This window comes from Cajanus cajan, chromosome 6 (assembly GCF_000230855.2).
Source record: "Cajanus cajan strain Asha chromosome 6, NIPB_CcT2T_4, whole genome shotgun sequence".
In the NCBI taxonomy this organism is placed as follows: domain Eukaryota; kingdom Viridiplantae; phylum Streptophyta; class Magnoliopsida; order Fabales; family Fabaceae; genus Cajanus; species Cajanus cajan.
This window is the reverse complement of record NC_138522.1, coordinates 5,446,834-5,472,836: the sequence shown is the minus strand read 5'-3', so window position 1 is coordinate 5,472,836 and position 26,003 is coordinate 5,446,834. Positions and strand designations below refer to the sequence as shown.

General features: G+C 31.5%; 1 protein-coding gene across 1 annotated transcript; it reads right to left on the bottom strand.

Moving 5' to 3' along the window:
- Window positions 1-16,472: 16,472 nt before the first annotated feature.
- LOC109796036 (uncharacterized) lies at window positions 16,473-22,987 on the bottom strand. The gene is made up of 2 exons (XM_083076004.1): window positions 22,836-22,987; window positions 16,473-17,295 (listed from the first exon to the last, which is right to left on the bottom strand). Exons 1-2 carry the CDS (start codon window positions 22,985-22,987, stop codon window positions 16,473-16,475), a joined length of 975 nt encoding a protein of 324 aa, XP_082932130.1.
- Window positions 22,988-26,003: the final 3,016 nt, after the last annotated feature.

The following is a 26,003-nucleotide window of genomic DNA, read 5'->3' as shown; positions in this document are numbered from 1 at the left end:
TTGACTTGGATTTTGATTCTTTGAATATGCAAATTCCCAATTCAGGTGCCTTTGTTGGAAGCTAGTTCAGACCGACGACTTATCGACATCGGGTGAAAAGTAAACGTGGATTTTTATATATAAATATTTATAATATAAAATAAATGTGTAACTTAAATAAAAATTACATATTTTTATTATATTAAATAATTAACATAATTTTAAAAATATAAATAAAAATAATATATATAATATTTTTTATTTAATTTATTTCTATATTATTATTTATTATAAAGTATTATATAAATAATTTTGAAGGCTAATTATTTTATATCTGCAAATTAAAATGATTGAAATAAGACAAATTTTAGTTTTAAAAAACTAAAATCGAACTTAAAAAACTTTAGAGACTCAAAAACATACATTTCACTTTTTTATGAATGTAATATATAAAAAAAAATAACAAAATTTTATAATCATATCACATTTTTATATTTAGTTATAAAAATATATATAAGAAATAATAATTTAGTTGTTTAAAATGATATAAAAATTTATTATACGATTATTTATTTATATATTAAAAAAACAATCCCTAACCGGAAGCATGCTGCTTGATTTTATTCACGAATAACGGTAAATATGGATTAATTTTAATTGATTATTTATTGTTAGTTTAATGTTTTTATACTACCTAGTTTTGCGATTTTAATGGGTACATACTTAAATTATTTCTATTTTTAATTTTAATTATCATTAACCATAATTTATGATATTTTGGTTTCAATTATGTTAATTGTTATATTCAATTATTATACGTTAATATTTGGCCCATTAATCGGTATTTGATCGATTATAAACGGATTGCAATTTTGCCTTACTTTATGATAATTGTTATTTTTTCTGATTTAATCGTAATTATAGAATATAATTGCTGTTATTATTTCCTGCATATTGCGTGGAATATATTTTTTTTATGAGTATCGGTGATTGAAAGCTGACAATCGAAAATTACTGTGAATATTTGAGTCTTTGTATAGTGGCTTGATTTTGTGCAACTTGTTAAAAATATTTAGATATAAAAAGTATATTTAAATATTTGAAAGAAAAAATGAATGATGTGTAGTAAAGGTGAAAAGAATAATTATGAGCAAAGTTATAATAATTGATTATATATAGAACAATAATTTATATGTGATAAACTTATTATATTTAATATAATCAATTATAATATTATATCTAATTTTTTATATGATTTTAAGCATTAAAGTATATAATTTTAATTAATTAAAGATATTATGATTAATTAATAATTAATTAAAAATATAAATATCATTAGATAAATATATATATATATATATAGAAACTTTATGATTTTTATAATCTTCGAGATTTAAGAAATATTATAACTCACAATTTGAATTGTACATATGATAATTTGGGTCCAATTCCAATTGTCCTCATAAATTAAAATTAACAATTATAATTCAACTCAAATCATGAAAATAATCAAGATAATTTTAATTAATAATCATGCAAGATTATTTGTAAGTATCTTGATACAATTTTAATCTGCATATACATTGGTATATTTATTCATAAATAAATAGATTTTTTTTATGATTAATCCATAGACGTAAAATAAATGAATAAATAAAATCTTGTATGAATATGGTCATTATAATTATATAAGGTATGTAGCGAAAATAACATAATTATATATAATATATATGAATAAAATGGTTGGAAGTTTAACTCTGATACTAATTGTTGGACCTCTATGATAAATATAATAAAATATTTATTACTTGGTCATTGGTCCTTGATACAAATTACAAAATAAAAATAAATAATATAAAATATAATGTGGAAACATACCTCGATTTGCAACCATTGTAACACCCCGATTTTTATTTCATTTTTATTTTATTTTATTGAGGGTATTTTGGTAATCTTTATAATTGGAACGGGTCGTTCCAAACTACCAAAATGAATGTGAGTTAGTAGCCTAGAACTGGTCGTTCTCAAGTTGGAACGGGCCATTCCGGACTATTAAAACTGCCTATAACCCTAAATGGGAACGGGCTTGGAACGGGTCGCTTCCAAAATATGGGCGTTGTGAGCAATAAATGTACACCAGAACGGGCCGTTCTAGTTTGAGAACGGGCCGTTCTGGGAGTCATTTTTTACCCATGATTTAAGGGTCCAGAACGGGCCATTCTGGATTTAGAACGGGCCGTTCCGGCGAAGCCTGATGCCTATAAATTGAGCTCTCTACCACTCCCAAAAAGCACACCTCTCATTTTCTGATTTCTTTTCTTCTTCTCTCTCTTCTTTCCCTCTTCTTTCTACTTTAGATCGAGGGGAACCCAGCGAGGGAGACCAACCAAATCTTGTGTAGCTTCAGCTTCTACATATCAAGGTACGAGGAAAAAGGAGATTATTTATATGTAGAGTTATATGAGAAAATTGGGTAGAGGAAGAGCCCTTAGGATTATGAGTAATTTTATAATTATTTCTGTTTGGAAAATTATTGGTCTTATGTGATTCTGTATGTATTTAAGCTATGAATATATGATTAATTTGTAAAAATGATTCTCTGGGAGAGAGAACGAAATTATAGAAAAGTGTCTGTAAGTTAAGTTTTGAAAAAATTAGATTATTTCTGTTTGAGGAATTAATGATTCCATTATGTTTTGTATGTGTTGAGGATTAGAAATATATATTTAATTTGTAAGAATGATGATCTGGGAAAGAAAATGAAATTGTAGAAAAGTGCCTGTGAGTTAGGTTTTGGAACAATTGGGGGTTTTACTATTTATGTTAAGATTATATTAAATATGTAATTCCATTAATTATTATATTAATTGATAAAATTTGATGATTTAAATGTGAATTGCTTGAGGTGTATGAAACCCATTATTTTGGACTTATCTGATGTGTGTATGGAATTGAACTATGAGATGTTGTGTGGAATGTGAATGAGATGTGATTGTGGTTCTTCACACCTATGACCAGGGGTGAGCACGACCCGGGATTGTTACATGGGTATCGTGACCTTGGTTAACATGTCAGGGGTGAGCACGGCCCGGGATTGTTACATGGGTATCGTGACCTTGGTTAACATGTCAGAGGTGAGCACGGCCCTGGGTTAGGGGTAACGTGACCTTGGCACAGTGTTATATCAGGGGTGAGCACGGCCTTGAATTGTTACGTGGGTATCGTGACCTTGGTTAACATGTCGGGGGTGAGCACGACCCTGGGCTAGATATGCTACAGGGGAATCGTGACCTTGGCACAATGTTATATTAGGGGTGAGCACAACCTTGGATTGTTAAATGGGTAACGTGACCTTGGCATAGTGTGAAGGGAAAGATTTGTGATGATTGGTGTGATTGCGAATTATGACATGATGATGATGTATGATTGATCGAGTTATGATATTTTGAAATGTTTATGAATATTTTATTAAGTATAATGAGACGATATGTTGCGTTTTTCTTATGTACTTTATATATATAGATGCTTTCTTTTCTCACCGTACAATTTGTGGATGTTTTAGGTGAGGAAGATCCGGCTTTGAGTGGCATCTAGGATGCTAACAGTTGAATTGTGGGTGTGCTTTGATATTGTGACATCGGGGCAGAAAATTCTAGGATATAGATTTTTATATGTATTCTGAGTTATACCTTGTGTTTTGAAAATAATTTGTAAACTCTTAAATTTTACCTTCCAAGTTTTATTTCCAGTTATTTTGGATATTGAAGAAAGAACAATTATGAAGTTTATGTGAACCCTTTTACCAACTTTTAAATTTTATTTTTCTTAATTTAATTACATTATTATGATGTTTGTGTTGGGGTAGTAAGGGTGTCACATTTAGTGGTATCAGAGCCTGGTTGATCCAATCGGCCGTGAGTTATGAGTCTACTATGCTTGTTTGGTAGATGAATGATGTAGTGAATTGATTGTTGAACTTATTGATATGCTAGTATGACGATTGATTAAGTTTGTTGTTAATTAGAGTATAATTGTTAACTTTTCTGGGGATCAGAAAAGTAATGGTAGGAGGTAGGAATGATCATGCAATCGCTGATGCTCTACAAGCGATGGCTCAGGCTCTTGGTAATATGAACCAACGACCAGAGGTAGATTGATTGGAGAGATTCCAATGAAAAAATCCACCAAGTTTCCGTGGGGGTTATAATCATGATGGAACTGCTGACTGGATTTTTGAAGTTGAAAATATATTCCAAGCTATGCGATGTCCTTTGATACATAAGGTGACTTTGGCTACCTTCATGCTTTCTGGAGAGGCTGGCATCTAGTGGCAAGGTGCTTTGCAAAGAATGATAGCTGCAGGTACTCAAGTGAACTGGGAGAATTTCAAGCAGCTATTCTTGGAGAAATACTTTCCTCGAGATGTGAGACATAAGAAACAAGTGGAATTGTAACACCCTAGTTTTTATTTCACTTTTTATTTATTTATTTTAATTGAGGGTATATTTTGGTAATTTTATAAAGGAGATAGGGGTGATTTAGTAGCTTGGAACGGGCTGTTCCGGAATTGGAATGGGCCGTTCCAAACTACCAAAATGTATGTGATTTAGTAGCTTGGAACGGGCTGTTCCGAAATTGGAACGGGCCGTTCCAAACTACCAAATTGAATGTGAGTTAATAGCCCAGAACAGGCCGTTCTCAAGATGGAACGGGCCGTTCCGGACTATTAAATATGCCATTAACCCTAAATGGGAACGGGCTTGGAACGGAGCGTTCCCAAAATTATGGTCGTTGGGTGTAATTAATGCACACCAGAACGGGCCGTTCTGGTTTTGGAACGGGCCGTTCTGGATGTGATTTTTAGCCATGGTTTAAGGGTCCAGAACGGGCCGTTCCGGATTTGGAACGGGACATTCCGGCGCAGAATGCCTATATATAGAGTTGTTTGCCACTCCCAAAAAGCACACCTCTCATTTCTGATTTCTTTTCTTCTGCTCTCTCTCTTCTTTCATCTACTTTCTGCTTCAGACCGAGGGGAACCCAGCGAGGGAGATCAACCAGATCTAGTGTAGATTCAACTTCTACATATCTAGATTCAGCTTCTCCTTATCCAGGTACGGGAGAAAAGGGAATTATTTATATGTAGAGTTACATGAGGAAATTGGGTAGAGAAAGAACCCTAATTTTATAATTATTTCTGTTTGAAGAATTATTGATCTTATTTGATTATGTATGTATTTAGGAACATGGATATATGATTAATTGGTAAAAATGATGCTCTGGGAGAGAAAACGAAATTATAGAAAAGTGTCTGTAAGTTAGGTTGTGAAAAGTTGGATGATTTCTGTTTGAGGAATGGATGATCCCATTAGATTCTGTATGTGATGAGGATTATAAATATGCCAATAATTTGTAAGAATGATGATCTGGGAGAGAGAACGAAATTATAGAAAAGTGCTTGTAAGCTAAGTTTTGGAAAAATTAGAATATTTTTGTTTGAGAAATTAATGATCCCATTAGATTCTGTAGGTGTTCAGGATTAGAAATACATATTTAATTTGTAAGAATGATGACCTGAGAGGAAGAACGAAACTGTAGAAAAGTGCCTGTGAGTTAGGTTTTGGAATAATTGGGAATTTTATCGTTTATGTTAAGATTGTATTAAAATTGATTATTATATTAATTTATGAATATTATTGCTATATTACTTGATAAAAATTGATGACTTAGATGTGAATTGCTTGAGATGTGCGTATGGAATTGAATTATGAGATGTTGTGTGGAATGTGAATGAGATGTGATTGTGGTTCTTCACACCTATGACCAGGGGTGAGCACGGCCCGAGATTGTTACGTGAGTATCATGACCTTGGTTAACATGTCAGGGGTGAGCACGACCCTAGGTTAGGGGTAACGTGACCTTGGCACAATGTTATATCAGGGGTGAGCACGACTCTAGATTGTTACGCGAGTATCGTGACCTTGGTTAACATGCCAGGGGTGAGCACGACCCTGGGATAGGGATAACGTGACCTTGGCACAGTGTTATATCAGGGGTGAGCACGGCCTGAGATTGTTAAATGGGTAGCGTGACCTTGGCATAGTGTGAAGTGCAAGATTTGTGATGATTTGGGTGATTGAGAATTATGACGTGATGACGATGCATGATTGATTGAAATACGATATGTTGAAATATTTATGAATATTAAGTTATAATGAGATAATATATTGTGTTTTCTTATGTGCTATATATATAGATGTTTTCTTTTCTCACCGTGCGATTTGTGGATATTTTAGGTGAGGAAGATCTGGCTACGAGTGGTATCTAGAATGTCAACGGTTGAATTTTCGGGATGCTCTGATATTGTGACATCGGGGCAAAGGATTTTTTAGAACATAGGTTTTTATTGTAAATGTTATTTTTGAAAATAATTTGAAAACTCTTGTGTTTCATTTTTGTTATTGTGGTTATTGAAGGATAATTTTTAAGATTCTCATGTGAACCCTTTTACCAAAATTGAAAAATTCATTTATAAGTTTTTATTATTACAATATATATGTTGGGGTAGTAAGGGTGTCACAGGAATTCCTTGAGTTGAAGCAAGGAGAAAATTTTGTGGCTGAGTATGTGACTAAGTTTGAAGACTTGGTTAGATTCTGTCCTATGTATGATGGTGTGAGCAATGAGGAGGACAAATGTGTGAAGTTTGTGAGTGGTCTTCGCCCTGAGATTAAACAAGTTTTCAATTATCAAGGGATCACTCACTATCATGAATTGGTAAACAAGTGCCGAGTATATGATGAGGACAACCGTACTAGGGTAACTCATTATAAGAGTGGAGGACCCATGAGGAATAATAAGTTTGGTTCATCTAGTAAGAATAAACCTTACACCAAGTCTGTTGGGGACTCAAGTTTTAGGGTGAATAATCAAGGTTCTGTGCAACAAAGGAGCCAAGCTCCAATGGCTAGCCAAACTTCTAGAGGGGGAAGTGTGGGTTCTGTTCCACACAACAACTGCTACAACTGTGGGAAGCCAGGTCATAGGGCATATGAGTGTTCTTTGCCCAGAGTAATAACATGCTTAAACTATCAAGAGAAGGGACACAGAGCTCGTGATTGCCCCAAGAACAAGACAACAGAGGTTGGAGGGAGTGCTAACAAACCTTGAGCGACAAGAAGGGTGTTTGTCTTGAGTGGTGCTGAAGTTACGCAATCTGAAGACTTAATCCAGGGTATGCGTTTCATCAATGGAACTCCTCTAATTGTTTTGTATGATTCTGGTGCGACCACTCTTTCATATCACATGCGTGTGTGTCCAAATTAAAATTACCTGTTTCTTCCTTATCTTTTAAATTAATAGTAGAGACACCAACTAATGGTTCAATGTCTATTTCTGATGTCTGTTTAAAGTGTCCTTTGATTATTAATGGTAGAGATTTCATGGTTGACTTAATTTGTTTGCCTCTAAGTCAGCTAGCTGTTATTCAAAGTATGGACTGGTTATCTTCCAATCATGTCCTTTTGAGTTGTGCTGATAAATTTATTGTTTTTGGTGAGTCTGTCAAAAAAGTGAGTAAGGATTATTTGACTGCCAACCAAGTTAAGGTATCTTTGCAAGAGGATGCCCAAGTGTACATGTTGTTAGCTTCTTTGAATTCTGAGAGTAATGTTTTGGTGAATGAACTGCCTGTTGTGTGTGACTTTTCGGATGTCTTCTCTGATGATATGTCTAGCTTACCACCTTGAAGAGAAGTAGAATTTTTCATAGACTTAGTACCAGGAACATGACCTATTTCTATTGCACCTTACAGGATGTCACCCATAGAGTTAGTGGAGCTTAAGAAACAAATAGAAGACTTGTTGGAGAAGGGGTTTGTGAGGCCTAGTGTATCACCTTGGGGAGCACCCGTACTATTAGTTAAGAAGAAGGATGGTAGCATGAGATTGTGTGTAGATTATCGCCAATTGAACAAGGTGACCATTAAGAATAAATATTCATTGCCTAGGATAGATGATCTTATGGACCATTTGGTGGGTGCTTGTGTATTTAGTAAAATTGATCTTAGATCGGGGTACCATCAAATTAGAGTTAAGGGTGAGGATGTACCTAAGACAACATTTAGGACTCGTTATGGACACTATGAGTATCTAGTAATTCCTTTTGGTGTGACGAATACTCTTGCAATTTTTATGGATTACATGAACCGAATTTTTCATTCGTATTTGGATAAATTTGTTGTTGTCTTCATAGATGACATACTAGTTCATTCCAAGACTAAAGAGGAGCATAAGGAACACTTAAAGGTAGTACTTCAAACCCTCAGGGAGAGAAAACTTTATGCCAAGTTGTCTAAGTGTGACTTTTGGCTAGAGGAGGTGAGTTTCTTAGGACATGTGATTTCAAGTGGGGGTATAGCAGTAGATCCATCTAAAGTTGAGGCGGTGCTTAAGTGGGAGACACCTAAGTCAGTTAGTGAGATTAGGAGCTTCCTTAGATTGGTTGGATACTATAGAAGATTCATAGAGGGATTCTCTAAGTTAGCATTACCCTTGACAAGTTTAACTAGGAAAGGAGTTGTGTTTGTATGGGATAGTAAATGTGAGAATAGTTTCCGAGTCCTTAGGGAGAAGTTGACTAGTGCACCTGTTTTAGTGTTGCCTGACCTTAGTAAGACTTTTGTGATTTATTGTGACGCTTCTAAGATGTGATTGGGTGGAGTGTTAATGCAAGAAGGAAAGGTCGTATCTTATGCATCTAGGCAATTGAAAATACATGAGAAGAATTATCCCACCCATGATCTTAAATTAGCAGCTGTGGTATTCACACTTAAGATTTGAAGACATTATTTGTATGGTTCAAAATTTGAGGTGTTTAGTGATCATAAGAGTCTTAGGTATTTATTTGACCAAAAGGAATTAAATATGAGGCAAAGGAGATGGTTAGAGTTCCTTAAGGACTATGATTTTGATCTTAGTTATCATCTCGGCAAAGCTAATGTGGTGGCTGATGCTTTAAGTAGGAAATCTTTGCATTTGTCTTCTCTTATGATTAGGGAGATGGAACTTTTGGCTCAATTTAGAGACTTGAGTTTGACTTGTGAGGTGACCCCTAGTAGTGTGAGACTAGATATGACTCGGGTGACTAGTGAGTTGTTGAGGGAAATTGGAGAAGCACAGTTAGTGGATTCATTTCTAGTAGCTAGACGTGATGCTATAGGACAAGGTATTGGAGGAGAATTTACCTTGGGTGTAGATGGAGTGTTAAGATTTAAAAACCGAGTATGCGTGCCTAGTGACCCTACACTTAGATGTTTGATCCTAGAGGAAGGTCATGGGAGCAAGCTTAGTTTTCACCCAGGAGCAACTAAGATGTATCAAGACCTTAGGAAGATATTTTGGTGGCCTAGGATGAAGAAAGATATAGCTGCATTTGTCAGTGCCTGTTTAGTGTGTCAGAAGGCTAAGATAGAACATCAGAAACCTCCAGGACTACTTCAGCCTTTGAGTATACCCGAGTGGAAGTGGGATAGCATTTCTATGGATTTTGTAGTTGCTTTGCCTAGGACTAGGAGAGGATGATTCCATTTGGTTATAGTTGATAGGTTGACTAAGAGTGCACATTTCTTACCTATTAACATTAGGTATTCTCTAGAGAGATTGGCTAGACTGTATATTAATGAGATTGTGAGATTGCATGGGATACCATCTAGCATAGTGTCAGACAGAGACCCTAGATTCACCTCTAGGTTTTGGGAGAGCTTACAACGAGCTTTAGGGACCCAACTTAGACTTAGTTTAGCTTACCACCCTCAAACTGATGGTCAAACTGAGAGGACTATTCAATCTTTAGAGGTTTACTTAGAGCCTGTGTGTTGGACCAAGGGGGTAGTTGGGATAGTCTTTTACCTTTGATAGAGTTTACCTATTATAATAGTTACCACTCTAATATAAGTATGGCACCTTATGAAGCCTTGTATGGTAGGAGATGTAGGACCCCTTTGTGTTGGTGCGAGCCTGGTGATAATGTTATCTTAGGACCTGAGATTGTGCAACAAACCACTGATAAGGTTAGATTGATACAAGAGAGGATGATGACAACTCAGAGTAGACAGAAAAGTTATGCTGACAAGAGGAGAAAAGACTTAGAAATTCAAGAAGGTGACCATGTGTTCTTGAAAGTCACTCTGTGGACTAGGGTTGGCAGGGCACTGAAATCCAGAAAACTTACTCCTCGATTTATTGGTCCTTTCCAAATTCTAAAAAGAGTCGGTAGTGTTGCCTACCAAATTGCTTTGCCTCCTAATCTGTCAAATCTCCATGATGTTTTCCACATTTTCCAACTTCGGAAATACATCCATGATCCTTCGCATGTGATTGAGTCAGATCATCTTGAGGTTAAGGAGAACCTAACTATGGAAGCTACCCAGGTGAGAGTTGAGGATCGAATGGTGAAGCAACTTAGGGGTAAGGAAATTCCTTTGATGAAAGTTATTTGGGGAGGAGCTACACCTGAAAGTGCTACTTGGGAGCTAGAGCAGAAGATGAAAGTGTCATATCCATTTTTATTTGCTTTAGGTAATTTCGAGGACGAAATTTTTAAAAGGCGAGGAGAATTGTAACACCTCAATTTTTATTTCATTTTTATTTTTATTAAGGGTATTTTGGTAAGTCTTATAATTGGAACGGGTCGTTCCAAACTACCAAAATGAATGTGAGTTAGTAGCCTAGAATGGGCCGTTCTCAAGTTGAAACGGGCCATTCCGGACTATTAAAACTGCCTATAACCCTAAATGGGAACGGGCTTGGAACGGGTCGTTTCCAAAATATGGCTGTTGTGAGCAATAAATGTACACTAGAACGGTCCGTTCTGGTTTGAGAATGGGTCGTTCTGGGTGTCAGTTTTTACCCATGATTTAAGGGTCCAGAACGGGTCATTCTGGATTTGGAACGGGTCATTCCGGCGAAGCCTGATGCCTATAAATTGAGCTCTCTGCCACTCCCAAAAAGCACACCTCTCATTTTCTGATTTCTTTTCTTCTTCTCTCTCTTCTTTCCCTCTACTTTCTACTTCAGATCGAGGGGAAACCCAGCGAGGGAGACCAACCAGATCTTGTGTAGGTTCAGCTTCTACATATCAAGGTACGAGGGAAAAGGAGATTATTTATATGTAGAGTTACATGAGGAAATTGGGTAGAGGAAGAGCCTTTAGGATTATGAGTAATTTTATAATTATTTTTATTTGGAGAATTATTGGTCTTATGTGATTCTGTATGTATTTAAACTATGAATATATGATTAATTTGTAAAAATGATGCTCTGGGAGAGAGAACGAAATTATAGAAAAGTGCCTATAAGTTAAGTTTTGGAAAAATTAGATTATTTCTGTTTGAGGAATTAATGATTCCATTAGATTCTGTATGTGTTGAGGACTAGAAATATATATTTAATTTGTAAGAATGATAATCTGGGAGAGAAAACAAAATTGTAGAAAAGTGTCTGTGAGTTAAGTTTTAGAACCATTGGGGGTTTTACTATTTATGTTAAGATTATATTAAATATGTAATTCCATTAATTATTATATTAATTGATAAAAATTGATGATTTAAATGTGAATTGCTTGAGGTGTATGAAACCCATTATTTTGGACTTATCTGATGTGTGTATGGAATTGAACTATGAGATGTTGTGTGGAATGTGAATGAGATGTGATTGTGGTTCTTCACACCTATGACCAGGGGTGAGCACGACCCGGGATTGTTACATGGGTATCGTGACCTTGGTTAACATGTCAGGGGTGAGCACGACCCTAGGTTAGGGGTAACGTGACATTGGCACAGTGTTATATCAGGGGTGAGCACGGCCCGAGATTGTTACATGGGTATCGTGACCTTGGTTAACATGTCAGAGGTGAGCACGGCCCTGGGTTAGGGGTAACGTGACCTTGGCACAGTGTTATATCAGGGGTGAGCACGGCCTTGAATTATTACGTGGGTATCGTGACCTTGGTTAACATGTCGGGGGTGAGCACGACCCTGGGCTAGATATGCTACAGGGGAATCGTGACCTTGGCACAATGTTATATCAGGGGTGAGCACGACCTTGGATTGTTAAATGGGTAACGTGACCTTGGCATAGTGTGAAGGGCAAGATTTGTGATGATTGGTGTGATTGCGAATTATGACATGATGATGATGTATGATTGATCGAGTTATGATATGTTGAAATGTTTATGAATATTTTATTAAGTATAATGGGACGATATGTTGCGTTTTTCTTATGTACTTTATATATATAGATGCTTTCTTTTTTTCACCGTACAATTTGTGGATGTTTTAGGTGAGGAAGATCCGGCTTTGAGTGGCATCAAGGATGCCAACAGTTGAATTGTGGGTGTGCTTTGATATTGTGACATCGGGGCAGAAAATTCTAGGATATAGATTTTTATATGTATTTTGAGTTATACCTTGTATTTTGAAAATAATTTGTAAACTCTTAAATTTTACCTTCCAAGTTTTATTTTCAGTTATTTTGGATATTGAAGAAAGAACAATTATGAAGTTTATGTGAACCCTTTTACCAACTTTTAAAGTTTATTTTTCTTAATTTAATTACATTATTATGATGTATTTGTTGGGGTAGTAAGGGTGTCACAACCATTATTATTATTTATTACAAAGAAACTACACAAATATTAGAGAAAGAAAATTTAGAGAATATAGAGAAGAAAATTTAGAGAGTATAGAGAAGTCTTCTAGCCTTAACCTTTTCTGAATATGTGTGAATCAATCGAGCATCACAGACTTTAGATAGGCAAGGTCAGGGACCCCTTCATAAACTTAAAAATGTAGTTGTCTTTTAATCTGACTCCTCCATTAAAAGCCAATAATACAAAAATTTGAAACTTATAACGGTTATTTCAATTCCAATTATGAGCCACTTAATTGTTATAATCTAATAAGCCCATGTGTCAATCAAGCCTAACATAGCTAGATGTAAACTCGACCTCATTTAGGTAGGAAGCCTCTAATTGCTCACTTCCAATGCAATAAAATATGTGTTTGGTGTCATCTAGGTAGAGAGTTACTACTATGATCATGCTTGGCACCACTTAAACTGGGGCTTGGCGTCACCAAGTCAGAGTGCTCCAAAGGAAATCACATTTGGCGCTCCTCAACCCATGCCTAGCGTGACCAAGTCAAAGAATTCCCCTCTAACTCATGCTTGGCACTATCAATCTCGTGCCTATGTCAACGAAGTAAAGAGCCTTTGGCCTACCCCACGGTTGACATCATGAAGTTGCTCTCAACGTAATGGTAATATATGCACTTGACAGAATTATATTTTTAGCTCTCCTTACCTAAAAAATAGTCTAAAGAAACATGTAGCACCAGAAAACATAACCATACAACATAATCAACTCATAAATAACATAAATTCCTATATGCAACCCACCATTAGTTCAAATCATCACATATTCTCAACTTCTCCAAAAACCATCTAAAAACTCAACTTAATTAATTTCAATATCAAAATCAACCAAGACAACCACAAAAGTTCGTAATTCAAACAAGGTTTCAACAACAAAAATATAATAACTTCCCTTACCTTCGATCACCTAAAATAGTGGAAGAGGGAGAAGAATGAGATTATCCAGGAAATTTCACACTACCACTCCGGGGTCTTTGATTCTTAGCTCTAGAGACTTGAATCTCTACATAACTACTCAAATCTCTCAATGAAAGGATCCTAGCACTCTCTAGTAGACTCAAAAGAAGAAGGGAGAATTATGGCTCCAATGGAGCATCACAGGCTTTAGATAGGCAAGGGCAGGGCTCCTTCATAAACTTAAAAATGTAACTTCCCTTTAATCTGGCTCCTCCATTAAAAGCCAATAATGCAAAAAAATTTGAAACTTATAACGATTATTTCAATTCCAATTATGAGCCACTTAATTATTATATTCTAACAAGCCCATGTGTCAATCACGCCTAACATAGCTAGACATAAGCTCGACCTCATTTAGGTAGGGAGCCTCTGCTTGACTCACTTCTAATGCAATAAAATATGTGTTTGGTGTCATCTAGATAGAGAGTTACTACTATGATCATGCTTGGCACCACTTAAACTGGGGCTTGGCGTCACCAAGTCAAAGTGCTCCAAAGGAAATCACATTTGGCACTCCTCAACCCATGCCTAGCGTGACCAAGTCAAAGAACTCCCAACTAACTCATGCTTGGCACTATCAATCTCGTGCCTATGTCAAGGAAGTAGAGAGCCTTTGGCCTACACCATGGTTGACGTCATGAAGTTGCTCTCAACGTAATGGTAATATATGCACTTGACAAAATTATATTTTTAGCTCTCCTTACCTAAAAAACAGTCTAAAGCAACATGTAGCACCAGAAAACATAACCATACAACATAATCAACTCATAAACAACATAAATTCCTATATACATCCCACCATTAGTTCAAATCATCACATATTCTCAACTTCTCCAAAAAACCATCTAAAAACTCAACTTAATTAATTTCAATATCAAAATCAACCAAGACAACCACAAAAGTTCACAATTCAAACAAGGTTTCAACAACAAAAATCTAATAACTTCCCTTACCTTCGATCACCTAAAATAGAGGAAGAGGGAGAAGAATGAGATCATCCAGGAAATTTCACACTACCACTTTAGGGTCTTTGATTCTTAGCTCTAGAGACTTGAATCTCTACACAACTACTCAAATATCTCAATGAAAGGATCCTAGCACTCTCTAGTAGACTCAAAAGAAGAAGAGAGAATTATGGCCCCAAAGCCCCTCTCTTTAACTTCTCTCTAGTTTTCTAAAAAAATGAACTTATGAAGTATACGTCTTAAGAAAAATCTTATATATCATCCTCTAACCGGTCAACTAAACCTTAGCTTAAAATAATTCTTAAACAACAAAAACTCATAAGAATTTCTAAATCCTTAGTTCCACACAATTAAACAACTAATCACAACAATAATTAACTTAATAAAATCGACAATTTACTAACAAAATTCACAGTGTTACATTTAGTCCATTTTAAAAAAAATATTATTTTAGTCCCTTTATATAATTTTTTTGTTCTTCAAATTAAAAATTTATGTTTTTAGTCCCTAAAATATCAAAAAAATATTATTTTAGTCTGTTTGCTTAATTATGTTATTAGTGGCCCTAAGAGACTAAAATAATGTTTTTAAAAAAATATAGAGACTGGAAAGAAATTTTTTAATTTTAGATATTAAATTAATATTTTTTGATATTTTAGGGATTAAATACACAAGCTTTAAATTTGGGAATCAAAAAGATATATACCCCAAATTTGAAAGATCAAAAACATAATTAAGTCTTTTATTTGGTTATAATGCAAGTGTGATGTTCTCCATATTAGAAAATTTATGATAACATGAGATGCTAGATAGGTACCATAAATTATTAAATTATGATATTTAACATTGTGGAGTTTTCATTATATTAGAAAATATAGTGATGGTTAATTTGGTCTTGAATCCAAATGAGACAACTCATTAGTTATTGTGTCATTACACTTTGTTATAGTGCAATTACATGGATATCAACTAAATATAGTTATTGAGTTAGAGTTTATTGATATGAAAATGACTGAATATGAGACTTAATGGTTGAAAAATATTTAAGCAAATATTCATTAGGAATATAAAAGTAAAAAATAAAATGATAAAGCAATCACTTAAAAGATTGAAATTTATTGATTATGTGAAGTCAATAATGGATTTAATTGATTCGTTGACATTAAACCCTTAGAGAAGATATTAGTTATGAGACATCAAGGGGAACAAGACTTTATTAAGCCACTTGAAAATAATTAGTAACAGTAACCAACCATTTGTAATTGGAGATCCCATGAAGAAGGTTCAATAGGAAGAACAAGTAATTTGTTAGTTCTGTTAGCACTAAAATTAACTTTCTAACCCATTCTATGCTGTGAAAAAATGTTGAACCCTACATTAATAAGAGGAGAATCTTTATAGTTAAGCTTTATATGATTATGAGAAAGCTTGACCACTTGTAGATATTTTAATGGTTTTCATATTTTTATGGGTGGCGTATGATTTGTAACATACACTTGATGAAATTACCTATATGAGTCTCAAGTGGGGTCACTTGTGTGGGATATTGCAGAGTGTATTATGATTGGTTAACCGCTAACACATGACAAGTATTTTGGATTCAATAGCTTGCTACACTCACTATATTATGTGTTATGTTTTATCAATTTAAGTATGATTCAATAGCTTGCTACACTAGGTATAATATATTACATCCTATATGAGAATCCAAATATTTCTTTTTAACCTTTTGAAATAAATGGGTTGTTGTATATTTTTTTTTTTTGATAAGCTAAGAATTTATTAATCCCAAGAAAATTGTGCACAAGAAGTGCAAGTCATAATTATAAACAAGATGACCCAAAAATAAGAAAAAACAAATTTAAGGGACACTTGCACAGGACAATGGGTTCATCAACCATTCTGGAAAAGAAGAAGACACCATTCTAGCAGCCGTACACCACTCCCACGATCTCAACTGTGCCATGAACACGATCTCTTCCACCTTAAAGAGTTTGTCTTTAAAAATGTTCTCATTTCGAGCCTTCCATAACTGCCATATACCTGCAAACCAAACAAAGGACCAAACTCGCTTAATACCCTTACTGCCACTCACCAATCCCATATATTGATGACAAAAACTCCTAAGTTCGTTGATAAGCACCCCTGACACTCCCCACCAAGCGTATAATCTGACCCAAACAGCATAAGCCTTTGGACACAAGAGGAACAAATGCTTGCTGGACTCCAAGCCTTCTTCGCAAAAAACACAACCATTTTGTCCTTCTAGAGTAACCCCTCTCAAAAGGAGGTTATCCTGGGTAGGTAACCTGTCCGCTTCCAACTGCCACACTAAAACTTGAACCTTAGGAGGGATACCTTTGACCCATATCGTATCATAAAAAGTGTCCACTTGAACAAGGTTTGACTTTGCTAAAATCTTATAAGCAGATGCCACCGAATATTTCCCTGACCTTTCGGCTAACCAACGCCATTCATCTGGGTGAGCCTCTGTTAAAACTACCGAGGCCAACCTATTAGCCAACTCAACCAACTTTTCCTCTTCCCATGCAAAAAGTGGGCGCCTCCAACTCCACCGCCACTTTGAACCATCCCCATACATTTCTTCTACCGAGTCATTTTTGTTTAACGAGATTCCGTAAAGGCGACTAAACTCATCACAAAAACGAGTTTCACCGATCCACCTGTCATTCCAAAACCGAGTCTGCTTACTATTTCCCAGGACATGGCGGACATGTTGATTCCATACGTCAAAGGTTGTTGTATATTTAGTGATATTTCAAAAGGTTAATTTAATTATGAATTATTTTTTTGAAAATTTGATTTCAAAGTATCTCTAAAATTTGTTATTTTATTAATCACTTGTTTTACAGTCTAATTAAATTCAATTTTAATGAGATATAATAATATGAACATTGTAATTTTAATCACATTTTAAATTAGCAACTTAAAATTAATTAATTTTAAGTTTCATGATTAATTGTAGCCACAATAGTTAGTTTCCCTTTTCTATAAATAACAATAACCTAGTGGGAGTTAGATGCACTAGCATTGCTATCTTTTTCTTTGTTTTCTCTTTCCACTTGTTTTCTATCTTTTATAAAGTTATGAACTTGTTAGTTTTGCATTCTTAGTCTAAGAACCACAGAGATAAAATACATATAAAATACTACTTACCAAGTACAAACTCTACCTTTGACGTGAATATTAAAATATAATTAATAAAAAGTCTTAATTACTTATAATCTTCTAATTTATTGTGAGAGCAATTTTGATCCACTGATTTTAATTGCTTGATTTTAATTTATACACAATATGGAGTAATATCTTCATTCCTCCCATGAAAATCAACAATCAACCACGGAGATAAAATACATATAAAATACTAGTTACCAAGTACAAACTCTACCTTTGACGTGAATATTAAAATATAATTAATAAAAAGTCTTAATTACTTATAATCTTCTAATTTATTATGGGAGCAATTTTGGTCCACTAATTTTAATTGCTTGATTTTAATTTATACACAATATGGAGTAATATCTTCATCCCTTCCATGAAAATCAACAATCAACCACAGAGATAAAATACATATAAAATACTACTTACCAAGTACAAACTCTACCTTTGACGTGAATATTAAAATATAATTAATAAAAAGCCTTAATTACTTATAATCTTCTAATTTATTGTGGGAGCAATTTTGGTCCACTAATTTTAATTGCTTGATTTTAATTTATACACAATATGGAGTAATATCTTCATCCCTCCCATGAAAATCAACAATCAACCACGGAGATAAAATACATATAAAATACTACTTACCAAGTACAAACTCTACCTTTGACGTGAATATTAAAATATAATTAATAAAAAGCCTTAATTACTTATAATCTTCTAATTTATTGTGGGAGCAATTTTGGTCCACTATTTTTTTAATTGCTTGATTTTAATTTATACACAATATGGAGTAATATCTTCATCCCTCCCATGAAAATCAACAATCAACCCCAACATTATCAAACATGAACATTTTTCTTGTGCAAGAGTGATTATAGAGATTTTTATTTGATAAAATTATTTTTAAGAATATTTTTAACTAGATTTTTATTTAATATAATTATTTATGAATTAAATTTTAATATTTTAAAATGAACTATCAATAAATAAAAATTATATTATCGGACAATATAAATTATTATCATAAATATAAAATATATTTTATATGTTTAAAAATATTTATTTATATAAATTTTAAATATAATTTATATATTTGAACATAATTTTTATTTATATATATAATTTATTATAAATTTTAGTTATATATAATAATTATTTAACATATACATTATACATGTTAAAATACTAGTTGAATGATAAGTAAGCATTATAAAATTTTCATATCATGATTTGTTTTATAAACTCAATAAAACTAACTAATATAACTACTTATATTAGCGTGTGTGATTTGATTAAAAATGTCTTATAATAAGAATCAAAGGAAGTAAATAACTAACTTTAATAATATCAATAACATAAAATATTATATTTTTTTTAAAAAATATATTAGAGAAAAAAATGGTATAATGTTTAATGTTATTAATCGTCTTTAATAATATCAACAACATAAAATATTATATTTTAAAAAATATATATATTAGAGAAAAAAATGGTATAATGTTTAATGTTATTAATCGTTTTTTCTTCTAAATATATGAGTATATTTCTTCCTTAAATAATAATATTTGTTGTATTTATTAAATATAATGTTTAACATTATTAATACAATATTTTATAAATATATGAATAAAATAAACAGATTTTACCCTATGTTATATTATTTATTGAATTTGTTAATAATGATATAATATTTTTAAAAAATTCCTTATATAATATTAATTTTTTATTTATGAAGTTTTTTATATATAAATAACATTAAAAATACTACATTTATTAAATATATTATATTTACTACATTTAAGACTTAATATCTACTTTTACTCGATATACTTTTGTTAATATTCAATTTTAGTCCCTCAAGAATTTTATTATAAATTTAGTCCCCTAGTTTCAAAATTAAGCAATGTTGATCCATCAATAACATACCATCCAAAATTAAACAGAAAATGTTGACCTATCTGTATTGACAATACTTGACAAAGTGACCGAGTGACAACTACTTATACACATAGGAATAATGATGTTAAAAAAGTTCTTTTAGTTAATCATAAATTTTAATTGAAATAAGAGTAAGTTATGACTTACATTGAATTTTAACGATCTAACCGTTGAATTAAAAGTTTTTAATATATTGATCAAGTAAACAATTTTTACAAAATTTGAAAATCATTTAATATTTCTTTACATTTATTCAAATTAACAGTTATTCGCACATGTATATTATACGTTAATTTGAATTAATATAACGAATTATCATATTAGAAACAAATTTGTTCCTCATATAGTACTAATTAATGTATTTATTAAATATTATTCCTTTTAATCCTTATTATAAGACACAATTTAGAAGGAAATAATGATCCCTACGACATTTTACAATTTCTATAAAATATTAATTTTATTTTTCATCTTTTGTCCCTAAAGATTGTGAGGATACGAATTTTTTACCAAAATATTAATTTTTTAAAAAAAAATTACAAGATTAACAACTGTGCAGGTTTATTTACTACACTAGAACCATTTACTGTGCATGCTCAAAATTCGGTTCCCGGGGAACCGAATTCTGAGCTTCAAAGTATTATTTTTTTTTGTTTTTTCAACTCAGAATTCGGTTCCCGGGGAACCGAATTCTGAGTTGTTTTTATATTTTTTTTTTCGTGTTTGCAGGGAAATTTGGGCAGATTTTGAAAGTGGAACGACCCGTTTCGAAATCAGAACGGGCCGTTCTGCTTAATGCCACAGTCATTTTTTCAAAATTGAAACGGGCACAGAACAGGCCGTTCCAGAATTAAGAATTAAACCTTTTTTTTGAATGTGAAACGGCCTTGGAACGACCCGTTCCAGGAGCTGTTTTAACGAAGGATACGTGGTTTTGGAACGGGCCGTTCTGGTTTTGGAACGGCCCGTTCTGGGAAAACAGTAAAAATGACATTAAATTAATATATATATATATATATATATCATTTAATAATAAAAAATTATATCATTTAATACATTAATAAAAATAAATATATATATCATTTAAAATTTTAATTAAATTATATAATATTAAAATTATATAATAAATATAATTCTAATATATATATTAATTTTAAATAGGATAAAGTAGAATTGTACAATTAAAAATTTAAAGAACTAAAATTATTTGATTAAAATTGTAATATTAAAATTATACAACTTCAATATTTAATAAATTAAAATTTTAAAAATTAAAATCACATAATGAGTACTAGTAAACTCAAAAAGATAATTAATTTTTAAAATTTTAATTAAATTATATAATATTAAAATTATATAATAAATATAATTTTAATATATATATATATATTAATTTAATGTCATTTTTACTGTTTTCCTAGAACGGGCCGTTCCAAAACCAGAACGGCCCGTTCCAAAACCACGTATCCTTCGTTAAAACAGCTCCTGGAACGGGCCGTTCCAAGGCCGTTCCACATTCAAAAAAAGGTGTAATTCTTAATTCTGGAACGGCCCGTTCTGAGCCCATTTCAATTTCGAAAAAATGACTCTGTGGCATTAAGCAGAACGGCCCGTTCTGCTTTCGGAACGGGCCGTTCCACTTTCAAAATCTGCCCAAATTTCCCCGCAAACACGAAAGAAAAAAATATAAAAACAACTCAGAATTCGGTTCCCCGGGAACTGAATTCTGAGTTGAAAAAAAAAATAATACTTTGAAGCTCAGAATTCGGTTCCCCGGGAACCGAATTCTGAGCATGCACAGTAAATGGTTCTAGTGTGGTAAATAAACCTGCACAGTTGTTAATCTTGTAATTTTTTTTAAAAAAAATAATATTTTGGTAAAAAATTCGTCAGGATACATATTTCTTGTTGTTGGATAATAATGAGAACAAAATTTGATAAATATATGTTCTTTCTCTATATTATAGAGAAATTAAAAGCCCCATTTAGTCATAAAAGTAAAGGGTAAATTACACTACATTCCCTTAAGATATGCAAATATAATGATAAAATATATAGTTTAGTTCATTAGACTTAACATTGTTAAAGTAAATTAAATTTTCTTCTTTTGAGAGATATAAATATTATATTATTTTCTTTTTAATATTAAAATATAAAAAAAATATTTTTCTCTCTTAAGAGATATGAATATTATTATATTATCTCTCCTTTATTTATATATATATATATATATATATATATATATATATATATATATTCTCCACATGTATCTTCCTTTTAGTAAAATATTATTTAAGTCCCAATTAGATATTAAATGTGAGCACCTTTTCAAATAGAAATTTTAACATTGTTTTGCCATGTTGTGAGGAATTAGCATTAAAATGTATAATTTAATTTATTAATTTAACATCACTAGAAAATATTTTCAATTAAATATATATACATATATATTAATACTAAACTATATAAAAATAAAAATACTTTTAATTTACTAAGTTATCATTTACTCGATAAAGATTCTTTAAATATATAATTAGATTTAAAATAAATTAAAAAATTATAAAATAATATACTAGTTATGTGTGTTTTTTATTGAACATGTAAATGGGCATAAACATGTGTATACACAAAACAACATATAAATTAGGGAGAACATAAATAGATATACTCATCCAAAAGTCCTAATAACCAAAAGTTTAAAGGAGTTTAAAGGAATTCCTTTATCGGATCACAACTTCGTGTGTGTGTGTAAAGGTTATATGACCTATGTTTTTCATCAAACATATATATGGGTACAAACACATGTATACACAAAGCCCAAAAGTAAGGCAAGACTAGACCTTAAAAATAATGACCTAAATAGAATCAGACCATTTTGGTCTGACCTATTAAGCTTAATAGGCCAAATGGCCTCAAGTCAGTTACGAGCCGACTCGTTAAATTAATAATTGAAATAGTTTAAATTAAGATAAATTTATAATGTGTTGTAAAACAACCCGAGCCCCACGCCCCCTTCCCGGACCAGGTCCTGGAGAACGTCCTGGAAAACGTGCTCCACTTCCTGACCTCGCGGCGAGACCGGAACTGCTACGCCCTCTCCCCCAACCGTGCGACCTCGCGTTTCACTCGCGTCAAGTCCCTCACCCTCAAGGGCAAACCCCGCTTCGCTGAAGCCTCCTTCTTCGGAATCTCGGAGGCCGGTGGCGATTTGGCGTTGTGGAGCGGAGGCTTGGAGTCTTCTAGGGTTTCGGTGGCCATGGATGGGGGAGGGGGGACCAGAGAATTGGGATTAGAAGAGAGAGAGAAATGAAATTGGAGTTTGATGGAGGGTGAAAGTGTGTGTGGGGTGGTTTTCAAAATTTGATGCCAAATTTCACTCACTCACTCTTTCCCCCTTCTGTTTTTGCTTTTCTCCCGGCAAAACTACTTGCTACTAACCTAAAAAAAAAGAAAATGGATATTAAAAAATAAAAAACAAAAATTTATGAGCATTTTTATATATTTTTAATTTGTGCTTAATTTATTTAAAATAAATAAATAAATAATTTTTTAAAATTTAATTTAAATCAAACATGTTATTATTGAATTAGATTAAAATAAAGAAATTGTTTTAAATTTCACTTGTGTCGGATAATCATATTAATTTAGTATCAATTTTTTAATTAGTTTCATATACTATTAACATAATTAAATAATTATGTTAATAAATAAAGTTTATTTATGTTAATAAATAAAGTTTATAAATAATTAAATAATATTTATCTTAAAAATAAACATTATTTTTAAGGGTTGGATTGTTAAATTATAAAAATTAAATCATAATAAATCTAAATATTATAAAAATTATAATTCAAATCAAAAGAAATCAATAACTTAGAAAAATAAATTAACACTTTTGATTATATAAATTAAAATGAAATTATAATAAATTAAAATAAAATTATAATAAAATATGTTAACTGATATTTCAAATAAAATATATTAAAATATTATAATCAAAAGAAATTTAATATTAAATCAAAATATTATATAAATCATAACTAAAATTATAATAAATATTCTGATATTAAATTTATTATATATTAAAATTAATTACATATTTGTATCAAAGAAATTGCTCTAGATTTTAGATTTTATTTATTATGTTTTATAATAAATAAAATCTAATATTAAATCAAAAGATTATAACAATCATAACTCAAATCCAGGTAAATATATTTCATAATCAAAAGAAATCTAATATTTATAAAATAGATATCTAGAGCCTAATAATGGTTAATATTTATAAATCTTATTATGTATATACAAGTTAATAGTTACACATTTCATACATAGTTAATTAGTCACATATTTTCACTTGATCTATAAATTAAATAATCACATATTTAAATAGCCCAGAATGGGTCGTTCTCAAACTGGAACGGGCCGTTCTAGACTACTAAAATACCCTATTAAAATTAAATTGGAACGTCCCGTTCTAACACATAAATTTATGATCAATACGCAAATACCAAGAATTTCAAATTCCTTGAATTTGTAAAATTACTCATCCAAACACACCATAAGGGAATGCAATTGTAAGAGACAATTATATGAGTAAGATGTTTATTGTATGGATTAGAGTACTCTGTGGGTTTTAAAAATATATTTTTTATTTTGAAAAAGAAACTACCATTTTAACTCCTATAAATAATATGAAATAAATATCTTTAAAATACAATTATTTTTAAAATTACTACCTTATATTTTTATTAATTAAATTAATATATAAATAATATTTTGAATTTAAACTTGAAAATAATGATTAATATAATTTAATTTAAATGCAAAATCGTAGTATTTCCAATTTAAAATAATAATATATTTATAATAACAATAATAATAGTTCAATTTTGAAATTTTAACAAAATTTTAAAGTTTTATGTACAACACTTTTTCTTTCGATATAAAAAAATGATATTCTCTCTAAATAACTACATAAACGTACAAAGTAATCAAATATATTTAAAATTAAATAAACTAAAGTTTTTATTATAATATGTATTTAGTTTAAAAGCATAGGCTACAAGTTATTTAAAAAAAAAACTTATATTACACTTAAAAGATTGATCTACCTGAATAAAAATGAATAATAATATTAGTTATTATTATTATTATATTAAATTTAATGACTATATATAATATATTAAAATTATATATACTATAATATATTAAAAGATTGATCTATTTCAATAAAAATGAATAATAATAATAATAATAATTATTATTATTATTATATTAAATTTACAATAATATATTGAAATTATATATACTTTTATTTATCTTTTTAAATATTAAACTTGTTGATTTATATAATAAAGTGAAATTTATAAGTCTAAAAATTTGTATACTTTATCGTTTAATCAATAATTTTATTGAGTTTTGCTTATATATATATATATATATATATATATATATCGGACAAGATAAGAAGATAAGGAAAATAATTCTTATAATGTGTGTTTGGATGAAAATTTTTACAAATTTAAAGAATTTTAAATTCTTACTATTTGTAATATAGTTTTGTTGAAATGATTTTGTAATTTTAAGGGAAACATTTTCAATCCATAAAATTATAATGACTGTGGATGCTTTATAAATTATCACTTGAGAGTGCAAACGAGAGGTTAGAGTTGTTTGAGGCTAATTTGATGTTGTTTCATTCTACCGTTGACTGTGGATAGTTATTACAATGTCAATTAATTCATATGTTATTTCCCTTACTTTTTCTTTGTGATACATATGAATATATAGTTCTAATATTTATTCATTTAAATCAATTCTAACTCATATTTTATCACAATATTAGGATACTTGAAAACATGTAACACCCAAATTTTTATTATTATTATTTTAATGGCATTTTCGTAATTTTAATAAAGTTATAGGGGTATTTTGGGTTCCGGAACGGGCCGTTCCAAAAGTGAAACGGGCCGTTCCAAATGTTGAAAATGTGAGGTTTTTGTAGTCCTAGAACGGGCCTGGAACGGGCCGTTCTGGTATGGAGAACGGGCCGTTCCCGAGGGAGAACGAGCCGTTCTGCTGAGATTAAGAACGGGCCGTTCTGGTTTTAGAACGGGCCGTTCTGCTTTTTGGGAACGGGCCGTTCCGATTTTGGAACGGGCCGTTCCAGTTGAGAAATTTGCACAAATTCAAAGGATCCGGAACGGGCCATTCCGAATTCAATACGGGCCGTTCCGGGTACACCAGTTTGCCTATAAATAGGGCCAAGGGG

Bases quoted from the DNA above. Each gene is read 5' to 3' on its own strand.
- LOC109796036 (XM_083076004.1), bottom strand. From the start codon at position 22,987: ATGGCCACCGAAACCCTAGAAGACTCCAAGCCTCCGCTCCACAACGCC. The intron at 17,296-22,835 runs GTTGGGGGAGAG...TTGGAATGACAG, and splicing joins GTGAAACGCGAGGTCGCACG to GTGGATCGGTGAAACTCGTT.